This window comes from Setaria viridis, chromosome 7 (genome assembly GCF_005286985.2).
Source record: "Setaria viridis chromosome 7, Setaria_viridis_v4.0, whole genome shotgun sequence".
NCBI lineage: Eukaryota > Viridiplantae > Streptophyta > Magnoliopsida > Poales > Poaceae > Setaria > Setaria viridis.
The window spans coordinates 9,192,336-9,205,448 of NC_048269.2; the positions used below are offsets into that span (position 1 = coordinate 9,192,336).

At 47.5% G+C, this 13,113-nt stretch overlaps 1 protein-coding gene across 1 annotated transcript; it reads right to left on the minus strand.

The window, feature by feature from the left end:
- Nucleotides 1-3,301: 3,301 nt before the first annotated feature.
- Nucleotides 3,302-7,943, minus strand: LOC117864331 (uncharacterized). Its single transcript, XM_034748390.2, has 8 exons — nt 7,671-7,943; nt 6,800-7,561; nt 6,073-6,212; nt 5,580-6,004; nt 5,137-5,512; nt 4,145-4,259; nt 3,960-4,064; nt 3,302-3,883 (listed from the first exon to the last, which is right to left on the minus strand). The coding sequence occupies exons 1-8, from the start codon at nt 7,759-7,761 to the stop codon at nt 3,612-3,614; spliced, it is 2,286 nt and encodes a 761-aa protein (XP_034604281.1). The 5' UTR covers nt 7,762-7,943; the 3' UTR covers nt 3,302-3,611.
- Between the last annotated feature and the right edge of the window lie 5,170 nt (nt 7,944-13,113).

A 13,113-nucleotide genomic window follows, 5' to 3' on the forward strand; every position in this document is an offset into this window, starting at 1 on the left:
GAAAGATGTGCCAAAAGCAAGGCTGAGAAACTATGCTCAACAAGACTTAACCGACAGGTGGTAACTACTCAACCAACTTCTAGACATGCAAGGCTTTTTGGCTGAGGGGTTTGTTTTTGTCAAGAGCGACTACAGTAGGTCCTTCCTCTCAAAATTTTAGCCACAAGTTCTACGTTCAATTACCAATCTAAGTGAGCAACTATACTAAACAAGCATAGTTTCCAAACAATTAATGCAGGGAAAACATATTAGATCATCACCATCTTTCATTCTTACTCAGTGTAGTATAGTGATCAAGCAGCCCCAAATTGTCAGAGGCAGACGAATCGATTCGAATTTCTTAACCATGCATGGTGAACCTAATCTCACAATATCCGCGCACCACGAAGGGTTGCTTCCTTTGTCGGCCATCCCCATCAATCCCCAGACCCGTGTTGGGCCCACTTCCCTTGGTACAAGGCTCCACAAACCTGGCCTCTGCCGTTCTATGACTGCACTTGTTAGCACATGCGATCGCAAGGGAACTTCATTCCAGAACAGTGGATCGAACCACTCACGTCCTGAGTCAATCAGGTATTATGCTTCCCCATCCCATACTAGGTATGAGATTAGTACTTTCAAACACTTGATCACACCATCACCTTTTGACCTTAATCCAATTTCATGTAGACAGACGGGGCAATCCACTGACCACCAAAATAGTTCACAGAGCCCTGTCCCGTCCATCGTCCTTATAGTTGTAACAAAAAGGAGAGCAAGCAACTCCTATAACTCGCGAGTGACAGGAAATCACTCGACTTTTACCGAGTCCGATTTAAGCATTGCAACTACTTGGCCTATCATACTAGTGTTCAGATCAAAGGGAAACTAAGTCATGCATCTACGGTTTCAAGCAACTCCTGGAACGTAAATGCGCACACATAACAATAGAAGGCATGCACAAGTTTAGAAAAACTAGGTTATTCTCCGGGGCTTGCCTTCAAGTGGGGCGGTAGCGAACTGGTCCTCGGTGTGCTTGGGCTCGACTCCTGCAGGCGGCGGCTCAGCTACGACTTCGTCTTCCGGCGCTAGATGAAGCTCGTAGGTGCCATCGGTGAGGTTCAGTTCTACACGAAAAGCAATGAAAGGATAAGACACTTAGACGATGATTTCAACAGTATTTGCAAGGATTTAAAACCAAACCTATAGCAAAACTATAGGAAAAGGTGTGAAACCCACTTTATTAGATTCTACTCAGAACGAGAATTCCAACCAAAGTGATTTCATATTTTTCTGATTTTTCCTCGATTTAAGATGTAATTTCGAAGCTACTGTTGATTTCGAACGAGTTAAAAGAGTCGGATCGGGGAAAACTTACGATTTGACCCTTAGACTTAAGGAATAAATGTACCGGGATCCTCAGATTTAACACAGAGAAGTCCTCAAAATTTTACACAAATACCCTCGGTCAAAAGAAAAAGACACAACCGAGCCCTCGGGCGAGGCGGATAACACTCGGGCGAGGCGGACAGCACTCGGGCAAGGCGGACAGGGTCCGATCGCTTCCGCGGATGATTCAGGGCCGGGAAGAGATGAAATGGGGTCGGCAGCTCACCTTCGGTCCTACTGACAAGGTCTCGGGGTTGGGAAGAAACAAGCCGAGGCGGAACGGGGAACGACGGTAGCTCGGGTCGGCGTCGCGAGAACTGGGAGCGTTTCGGCAGCGGTGGTGCTTCTTGTGGACAACAAGCAAGCTCTAGAGCTGCGCGAGAGGATGGCGAAGCGGTTGGTGGGGTCGGCAAGGTGCAGGGTTGGGCCGAAAGGGGAGCTCAGCGCGAAGCAGAGGAGTGTGCGGCGGCAGAACTTGAGCGAGTGGTGGCGAAGCGAACTCCGGTAAGAGGCTTCGGTCCCCTTTTATAGATGCGCGGAGGTGTTCGGAGGAAGGAAACGAGCTCGAGCGTGCGCGAGGATAAGATCGAGGGAGAAGAAGTGCTCTATCGCGGCGGCGATTGGTCGGCGCCTCTATTGGCGAGCTCGAACGCAATCTTGGCCTGGTTGGACAGCAAGGATTTGGGGCTGGGTGCAAAGCGGGTTTGCTGGGCACGCAGATTTGCTAGGTCTGCACGCGTGTATGGTCGCAGCCATTAATGGTGGCGGCGCCATTGGCGGACTGGAGGGAGGGAAGGACACTGTAGGCGAGGGCGCTGCAGGCGAGGTGACAGAACGAGCGGTGTGACGCAAGCAGGCGCGGGACTAGCGGCTCTACCGGGGCACGCTACTGGCGAGGCGGGAGAAAGGAGCTGTCATGGCCTGCGCGGCGGTTGGCAGAGACGGCAGCGTCGCCGGGCGCGCGCGTGGGCAGCGCGACTGGGGTGTGACGAGAGGGCCGGAAGGTGTTGGGGCGCGCGGCCAGAGATCCGGGTGGGACAGATGCGCGCGGGAGGCGAGACGGCACCGGCGCGGTAGCGGCCGATCTTCGGTCACAGAGTGGCCGGGGCGACGGCGGAGCTGCGGGCAGTGCACCTGGCGCGGCCAGCGAGGCCTCGGGTGAGACGAGACGAGACAGAGCGGAGGACCGCGGGTCGTCGTCGCGCACGACTGGGGAGCGAGGCGCGTCGACCCATCTTGTCGCGGCCGGCGGCTGGGCGAGGCGGCGCTCGCCAGCAAGGTCACGCCATGCGGCGGCGACGCTCTGAGCGCGGCGCAGGCGTGCTATGGCGCTGTCTGACCGACAGATCCGCAAGATCCTTTGCTAGGCCCATCTTCAAGCCTCCTGATCTCCCGATTTCAAACTGCGCCATGTTGACTCTCTTTATAAGAGTTGTAGTACACAGATCAAGATCCAACTTTGGTAATTTGACCGAGTTCAAAAACATGGTGGATTTGGAGATTCAAAGCTCCAAAGTTTGGAGGAATGTCGGTTTCAGGACTTAGAGAAAAGTGGCGGTTTTGACTGGTTTTCAGAGCTCTGGGCTGATTTGAGCTGCAGATTTGAAAAGCTTCGGAGGTGAATTGGACAAGGTCCAATTAACAAAATTGTTGTAGAAACTTAGTTCTCCAACTTTTAAAAAGGGATTTTCTGATGTTCTGCTCAACTTTCAAAAGATAATCCCGCCTTAAGGCACCCGTTCGGGCTGATTTTCAGACTTAGCCGGAATTGCTGAAGAAGGCTGAGTTGACCAAGTTGGGGAACTTTGACATGGATTCTGAAGGCTTTCGGGGCAGATTTCAAACTTGCTCCTTAAAGCAAAGTTGTTAAGATCCCGAAGCTCTTAAACTTTGGTATAAGGCTCAGCTCAAGATGACATTGGAAACCTCTAAATAGAGAGCCTCAAAGCTTGAACTTTGCCTGAAACTTACCAAAACTCTTCTTTAAGCACAAAGGACTTGCGCTTACAATTAAAACACCGTTTAAGCACCCAGGTGGTTAAACAGATCTACCACAAAGTTCCCCGTACACTCGACAATAGGAGTCCTGATGCTATTTATACATACGAGTACAGTCCAGCATTCCAAGAGTCCAACCTTGTCTACCTCCAAACGCTGGCTGAATCGGTTAGCCTAGGGCTAGATGCACAAAACATGAAATTTTGATTCGATCCTTGCTATCAGCATTTCTGAAGTTCTAGGCGTCAAAAGTCAGGAAGCTGCCTGTTGTCAGCACCCTTTCCCTGGCACAAAGCACTCGTCATGAGCTGGAGAAGTTCATTGGCACGTGAGACACGTGATTGCAGCTCTTCCTTGTCTTTCTTGAGCCCTTCAGCCTCTTCTTTGAGGCGGTTCACCTCTGCGCATTTTTGAGCAGCCTCTTCTTTGAGGTGGTTCACCTCTGCGTATTTTTGAGCCAAGGACTCCTGGGTTGACTCGTTTTGCTTACTTAGCTCATCGATCATCTTCTTCTGGTCTGCGCATGAAAGCACAAATATTAATACTAGCCTAATGGAAAATTGAACTTAAAAGAACAGAGAAGATTTTACTACCTCTGATCTCATCTTTCAGCTTTGTATTTTCTTCTATTCCTTTTAATGTCTCCTGCTTGGCTTTCGTCATCATGTCTTTTAAGAGGCTTATGTTTCCTTTGAGGTCTAACAGAAAAAGAAGCAAAGAAGATAATGGATTATGATAACCCATCATGTAGAGTGAATTGTAAAAATTGTGGCCTTACCTTTCACTTGTTGTTCAAGCATTATGTGCTCATCATTCGGGTGCTTGCTTGCCACGACCAGCTTCTTTGCTTGTTCTAAAAGCTCAGAAAATGTCGTCTCTCTCGAAGACAGAAACTACAGAGAAGGTAACATACAAGGAACGGTTATGCTCAACCATAATATCAAGTGTCTCGCAAAGTAATCTCACAAATTTCTCTCAGTTGACAAAAACTCTACGGCAATGTTCAATGCTAATATCTATGTGGCTCAGTACAAACTATTGCTGAATGTCAGGCTCCTGAAATTACTGCCTCGGTCTTTCAAAGTTGAACAAACGTAGAATGATTCAACAGTGAGAACTGAACAGAGCTTGGGTAGTAATAACAAGTGGACTGTCAGTTAAAGGTATCTGAATCTATGAAAAACCATTAGTGCAATACAATTGCAGCAAAGGGAGGATTGCTTTCTCTAGAAATGGAATCCAAGACAACTATTCAGCTTGCTCAGCTTATTAAGCCTTCTTATGACCTAGGGACTGCAAAAGAAAAACTTCCTGTGCGCCAAAATGTTATGGAAGATTCAGGACACGTCTAAAATGTGAACTATTTGTTTGACTAGCGCCACAGAAAGGAATTTGGATAATGAACTGTCTGGTGCACAGAGGTATTAATACAGGGGATGGTAAACGAGTTTTGTTTCTGTTGTATGTGTGACAGGTTTGGTTGTGTTTATGTGTGATAGGTTTGGTTGTGTTTAGCACAAAAGCTTCTCCAGGTGCAACGGCGAGCGATGAACTCCAGGGGTCGATTAAACCCTTGTAATCAGTCCGGGTTTGAAGCTGAGGTAGTCGTTTTAATCTTGTATATTGTAATAATCTATCAAGATTGCATTGCACCGGTTTTGTGATGGGTGTTCAAGAAAAACTCTTATATGGGTGGAACTTCTAGAACAAGCTTTTTTGCATGCTCTTGAGAAAAGGGCCATGAAGAAGGTTTAGTGAGTTTGCACTTACTTCACTGTAAACTTTCTGCATCCTCTCCCATATCACCTCACTGTTTATTTCCTCTGGATTAGGCACCGCAATGGGAGCTGATTCCTTAATGGCTTCCTGGTGTTGAACTCTCTCAGCAATAGATTGTGTAGGATCGGCTTCTTTGGGAGGATCATCCCTAACACGCTGGTCAAGGAGTGCATTCGACACAGAGTCCTCAGCCACATTATTCTGGTTGACCACATTAGCTAGTATGAACAGCGCTCTCTTCTCACCCTTTTCCATTGAAGAGGCAGGTGAGGGTCGAGTTGATCCTGGTGACTGAGGATTCAGGGCCACTGCTGCCTCTTTTCTCAAGGAAGTCCCTTTCATACAACCAGTGTCCGAAGATGGTGTCCTGCGTGAACGATTCAGTCAGATTCTAAAGACATGGTTTTTGTACATAAATATGTTTCAAGGTCTACCTGGTCTTTGCCATAGCGGAAATAAATGAGTACTTTGGTTTTCTCTGAGAACCAGAAGGGGAGGCGAAGAACTTTCTTTTGCCACCTGAGGAAATAGGCTTCACCAATGCTACTCTTTTCCCCCCTTCAATCTCAGCAGGGTTCTCTATAGATTTCTGCTCCACGCCCCGGTTCGGAGAAGCTGCAGTTGTTATAGTTGTTCTGGCTTCTGGTTCTGGAATCTCCTCATCTTCGGAAGAATCAATTTCAGGAGCTGGAGGTACCTTCCTGGTAATAGCAGATTGCCTTGTGCATCTTCGTGGGGATGCTGGGGCAAGATCATTATCCGAAGATTTCCTAATACTTCTTGGAGCTGTTCTTGGAGCTGTCAGCTCATCAACTGCTTTCTTCTTAGCTCTGAGAGTCGGCAGAACATTCAGCAAGCCCTGTAAATTGGTCCAACTGTAAGGAAAGCATTAACAAATTCCCTTGACATAATTGGTGCAGTACTTACGATAGGTTGATTGGCTCGATCGACTGATGCTCTAATCAGGCTGGTTGGAACATTAGGTCTCTTTGGGGGCTCCTTCTGCCCTGTCTTCTTAAGGTCTAGAAGGTAGCTTAGCCTGCTCTCAATGTCTTCCTCAGAAATGTCTACATAAGGGAAAGACATAAGAAACTTCACCAGATATGAAATCTTTATTTGTGCTAATTGGACGGTCCTCACTAGTCCTTGCTGGAGAAACTAGGAATTCCTACATTAACCTACAAAGGAAAAAAACTCCATATCCCACTGTAAAAGCACACGCATAAAAACATTCACAAGCCATAACTATATTAGAAAACAGTGTGGTCAGTTGTATCTGGACTAGACACATTTAGGCCTCGTTAGCTATTCAGATGTTGCACTAAAAAGTAGAGTCCATATCAACTACAGTTTGGTGTAGTGTGTTGTAATAGATCTCTATGCTATTCATACTTAACTTATTAATTCAGTAACAAGAGCAACTCAACAAATGATGTAAATACTGCAGAATCAAAATAATAACTAAAACATAGCTACAAAATACCACATCAATGCTGGAATAAAAGGATAAAAGAACAGATGGTGAGCATGCACTACTTTAATGGTTCTCAATGCCTTTAAAAATTATATCCACAGTTCAATCAAATTCATCAAACATAAAAAGCAGTTTTGTCATGATAGATAATGGCAAATTTAGTAAAATTAGCATATGCACCTTTATCCGAATCCCTGGTGGGATCTGTTGGACCAGTGTAGTTGCACGACAAATGCGCTCTTCGGCGCAAAGGGCTTATCCGGTGCTTGAGGTAGTCGTGGACAATGTCTACACCAGTCAACCCTTGGTTGCTCAGCTCCTCGATTTGGCGAACCTGCTTCTCCTGCTCAGGGGAAAGAAGCAACACATCCTTCCAATTGTTTGTCTCCTTCAGTGTTTCACCCTTGAAGGTCAATCTGCAGCTCTGCGGTAACTTTGCATAGAACCACAGAGAAGTCCACCCGAACTGTGAGGCCTTCAAGTAGTAAACCGGATAACTCCTCCTCATCTTGTCCCTCAGCCGGAAGTAGACACCCCCGAGTGTGACTGTTTCTCCTTTATTATTGGTGTAGAGCCTGTAGAAGTGCGCGAACACCTCCACCGTCGGTGGCACACCCAAGTAGGCCTCACTCAGGTGGGCAAAGATGCTCAGTGCGGTAATCGAGTTCGGGGTGAGGTGAGACCACTCGATGTCGTAGTGCTCGAGCACTCTGACCAGGAAATCGCTCGCGTCCGTCCTCAGGCCGCACATTATGTGATTCAGAGACAAGACCACAAACTGGTCCTCCAGGATGGACGGCGACGGAGTCTCACCTGTGGTGGGGATTCGCCATTCGATCAGCTCGCCTGGACGGAAGACGTCGGCCGCCGTCCACTTCTGGATGGATTCGTCGGTGCACCCCGCCTTGTCCCATTCCTGATTCACCATGCTCGGAAGGAATTCTGAGGAAGATGACGACAGGTGAGGTGACTGGTCTTGAGAGATGGGGGAAAACAACGGCGGCGCGCAGGGAAAAGATAAAGGAGACGAAATGGTAGTCATGAATCTCACCCGTGGTCGCCGCCGTCCGATCTGGCTCGTCGCCGGCCGCTACAGAGGATTGTTCCCCCACCCCACCCTCCTCATCCCTTTCCGACCCCATCCTTCCTCAGAATCAGACGAGGGCGCGGCGCAGCTCTGCTCTGGTCTTCGGCGTGGCCACGTGAGGACTGAGAGCAGATAAGGCTGCTCGCTGCTCGCTTTGGATGGGGATGAGAGGCCGCCGCCGCCGCCGCCGCCGCCGCACAGATGTAGAAGGGAGAGAGAAAGAGGGGGAGAACCCAAGAACAAGAACCCTCATTCAACTTATTACTGGCTATATTTTGTTTATTAAGATATAGTTTTAACTTATAATTATTTTATTAGTGTAACAATGTTTATGTGATTCAAAACTATAGTCATGAGTAAGTTTTTTTAATCCTATAAAACAAGCATAATATCAACTTTATTTTTATAAATTATATATTACGGTGGAGTAATAGTTTTTCAAAGGTTTTCGTAACGAAACAGTAACGAATGAAAAGGGCAGGGTATATACAATCGAGTTCCAATATAGTTCACACTTCGTGTATTGCAATTTGCAATACATGACCTTCTTATAGCACCTCTAGCAACTTATGTAAAATGGATTGTTATCTCTAAAAACTGCTATGATACTTAAAGATAGCTAAAAAATTGTTGGTGTTTAGACCCGACAACCTATCAAGGGGTACCCGAGGTAGTGTTTTATGCGTGTGGCTCGCCGAGATCAGGAACTCGATGGTGAGCTCGAACACATGATTTAGACAGGTTCGGGCCGCTTATGTCGCGTAATACCCTACGTCATGTGTGTTGGTTCAATTGTATTGATTGACTTGTTTGGAGGGGTCTCTGCCTCGCCTTATATTGTTGGGGGCAAGGTTACAGGTTAGTTATTTACAAGAATACTAGTCAGATTCGATTAGGGAGTCCTAATCTAATTGCTATGAGTAGTTTCCTAATCCTCGACTAGTTATTGTCCTCCACTAGTTATTGTCCTCCATATAGACCACGCTGTCCTGCACTGTAGTCTCCATGTCTGACACGTCTCGTTGTACAACCCTGTATTTAGGACTGTCCAAACCTCCCGGTGAGCCCATAGATGTATAGCTGACAAGCCCCCAAGTACTTTTTAGTCAAATGTAGCAGTCCCAAGTACTTCTTTAGACGTCTCCAACTAGTTTGTGGTGCTCCTTTGAGTACTCCATTGCATTGGATCTTCAAATGTACTTGAGTACTACCATGTGGCTAGAAGATACTCAAGCTCATTTAACTTGGTCTTTAATCTTCAATCTCGAATATTATATGGAAATGCAATGAAAATCGCATTCCATATGGAGTAGCCCCCGAGCCTTAGGTTGAATCGAAGAATCAGGATGAGGATCAATCTTGGAATTTCACATCTCTTTCACCTTAAAACCCAAAGAAAAAACTTTTTAGCCGACGGCACGTGGCACACAGCCCCGAGCTGTTACACGACTAGTTTGGGCATAAGGATCAACCATTGGTCAATGTGACCATTCACCAACAGTAACCTTATCTCTTCCGAAAAAATTGGAAACTGTTCCAGCGATAACTGAGGGCTTTTAAAAGCGAAATATTCCCCGTAATTTTTGCCACTCGGTTAACTGTGCCGTGGTTATAAATAACGGAAGAATTTATCCCTTCCATTTCACCCGAGCCATTCTGCCTATTCGTCTCTCGCACTATAGCCCTAGCGCTGCTACTTGCCATTCTTGAGCTCGAGTGCCATCCTTCCCACTCTCTAGCCCCCGTGTTTATGCGCAAGAAAACCCTAGTGGCAATGGCACAAAGCATCTTCCAGTAAGGCGGCGGAAACCAAGAAGCGGAAGGCAACCACTGCTGGAGCTAGCGGAAACCAAGAAGCGGAAGGCAACCACTGCTGGAGCCAAAGTACGGCAAGACTGATCAAACAGCACTGCCGAATCAGGCCTATGCTTGGAAGAAATCCATCATGAAGGAGGCGGACACCAAGCGTTGGTGGATGCCAATCTTCTCCAAGAGCAGGATTTCATCTACTAGAGGGAGGTCCACGGCAACCCGTGGCCCATGGAGAGCTTCAACAATGAGATAGTCATCTTCGCGCATTTCATTGAACGAGGTTTGGCTGTGCCTTCCTCTCATTTCTTCGGTGGGCTCTTGAGGTATTACAATATGGAACTAGTCCACCTTAATCCCAATTCAATCTTGCACGTCACCATCTTCGTACATCTCTGTGAAGCTTTCCTTAGCATTCAGCCACACTTCCAATTATTTAGGAAGTTTTTCAGAGTTAAACCCCAGCCCAGGATGGACCACACCGAAGTTCTGGGGGGAAAGGATCCAACTGCAGGAGTAGATTAAGGGCCAATATTTGGATTATGAACTCGTAGACTCCCATTCTGGCTGGAAGCAACAGTGGTTCTATATTGGAAACCATGACCCCTGTCTTCCCAAGGTGACCGGCCATCGCCCAGTACGGAACAACCACTAGTTGGACGACTCGAGTACTACAAACAGCTTCCAACTATCGGAGCTGATAGAGAAAATCGCCGCTCTCAAGAGGGAAGGTCTGAACGACATCGATGTGGTCTTTAGCTTCATGAGGAGGCGTGTCCAACCCCTGCAGCTACGCTGCACATGGGGTATGACTACTCGGGTTCCAATGATCCATCGCGGATGATGTCGGAAGAGTTTTTCATGGATGAAGTGATGGCACGACTGAAGTGCTTCTTCAAGCACGTCAGGGGCATCCCGACCATCATGAAGAACAATGCGCCGCCAATCCACCAAACCAAGTAAGTACCTTGATCTATAGCTCCCGAGTACTAATTTTGGCATCTGTCAATGTACTGACTTGTCTTCTGTTTGCAGGAAGAACTCCACTTGTACTGCTTCAACCCTCCTTCACCTGGAGCTGACGTCACTCCATGTGTACAGTCCCTTGTGGTTGTACAGAAGGTGATCGAGGAGTAGGAGGAGGAGGAGAAGGAAGATTCGGAGGATTGGTCCTTCTTCAGTAGCTCTGAGTCAGAAGCTGCTGAAAAGTTCGTTGTCAAGCCTCGTCTTTCCGACAAGGCGGGGTCGTCTTCCGGGACGTCCAAGCATGAAACTAAGGACGACTTGGAAGCCAGACTGGCACCACCCTTGAAGAAGACGCGTACTGTCGCCGTCAAACAGGTGGTAAAGAAATCATCCGCCGATGAAGTCCCACCTCCGGTAATAACATTCGAAGAAGGATAGGATCCTGGGGATTAAGTACTTGTAAGTTATTTTGCTTTTTGCCATGTCTAACTTGAATATGACATTGGTGAATTGCAGGTAGTCGAGGTGAAGATAGAGGTGGCAAAGACGACTACTGAAGTCGTGCAGCAGGAGCTGCCAGCGATACAGGAGGTCGAGGAGCCTCCTGTTGCCAGGGCCAACCCCATCCCTGTGTAGACTACTCAAGGGGTGGAGATGACAACAAGGCTGGCAAGGATCCATGTGCGACCCAACGAGTTGCACTGAAGAAGTCATCGCCCACCGTCAAGTCCCTGCGTCTGGGAGCTGAGCCCTCCATCAAGATAAAGAGGTCCACCAAGTAAGTACTCGAGTACTAATTGTAACTTGATGGTACTATGTAGTGTATTTCTGATACTTGTCTTGTTTCAAGAAATCCGCCAGTGTGGACATCTGGGGGCCAAGCTCAAAATCTGGAGCTGATGGCGGTAGCCCTTAACCTCAGAGCTCGCCTTGGAGCCCTCAATTCCACTACCAGAGGAGTAGTCCGTGCTCAAAATCGCTCCAGGTGCGGTATCCCTTGTGTGACCCTTATGCATGATGTCATAGCGTCGCTTAACGTTGTTGTAGTGCCAGCCCCCGAGTTGCTAGTGGTCGAGCCCATTGCGGTGAGGACTTCCGTGGTGGTGGAAGAGTTGGTAGCCCTCATGCTCAATCCAGAAGCCGAGGTGGAGCTAGAGGTCAAGGTGGAGGCAGCGGCCATTGGTGAAGTCGAGGCTGCACTTGTAGCCCCCGAGCCTGAAGCTGATGTTGAGGTTGTTGGCTTGCTGTCGTCCCGCCATCCGAGGTGGCGCCATCGACTAGTCACGGCAAGGCCTCCCTTGCATCTTCAAATGATCCAACTAATAGCGGACCCTCTAGCCATCGTGGAGATGGAGGCCACGGTTATGGAGATGCATCACAGTGTAGGCAAATTCATAGAGGTAAGTCTTCTTCCTCTGAGTTGTCTTCAAGTTTGAAATTGGTACTCGTTCCTGATATGAGTAGTTGTTCTGCTTTTGCAGAAACTGATCCAGCGCTCCTGCAAGAAGTCAATAATGATCCAAGGTTATGGAGACACCATCATGCAGGCTCAAGCACTAGAGCAGGAACTAGCCAAGGAGCGATAATACACCTCCCGGATACTCATGAAGTATGATGGGCAAATCACGGAATATCAAAATCTCATCTAGAGAACCATGGAGGAGAAGGACTGCCTCCAAAGGCGCAACAAGACATTGAACCAACAGGTGGAAGGTAACGTGTTATCTCTATGCTATCTTCGAGTACTATTTTGTACTTGGCTATACTAACTTGCTCCTTGCCTTTGTTCTTGCAGAGATCACCAAGGACAATCAAGATCTCCAGGGTCGCGGCATGGATTGGTAGAACTCGTACTACCAAGTCACGGATCAACATCACAAGTTGACCGTGAAGTATGAGACTCTAGAGCACAAGCTGGAGAAGGAAAAGAAGCTGCACATCGACAGAGATCTCCAACTGGTGGATCTGATGACAAAACTTTGAGCGCGGGAGGCTGAGTTGGTGGCAACCAAACTTGCTCTAAAAGAGCTGACAGAAGCCATTCAGCCTGTGGCCGACATGGTGGAGCCCCCAGAAGAAGGCGTGGAGCCCCGTCCTTTGACGGAGATACTCAAGAAAGTACCTGTGAAGATCATCGGCTACATCCAGAAGATGGCAAAGTCCGTATCCAAGCAGCTGCTGGCAATGGTGAAGTCTTTCTACCCGCAAGCCAACTTGGCTCCTGTGGCGGAAGGCATCGTTGAAGACTGATCGGATGAGCAGTTCCAATAGTATTTGCAGGAGATGGATGCTATTGCCAAGGAAGTAGCCGATCAAATAGACCTTGAGTAGCTATAAGAAACATTAAGTTATTGTAATATAAACAAACCTTGAAATGAAAAGTAAATTATTTGAAGTCTTGTCACAAATTATTTTGCTTGTCAACTTATTTAGATTCTTAAGTTTAGTGCATCTCACGAACTACCCTAATATTTGCTCGTATGGTAATCGTCAGTGTCTGCTCACAAGGCTACTCTTGTAAGCCTCTTTAGATCCGCGATGTGGATTACAGTTAGGATGCGACCTCTTTTGTAGAGTGCAAGTACTCGGGTATCTGGGTAGTCAGACTCTTTAGACAAGTAGACTCTTCAGG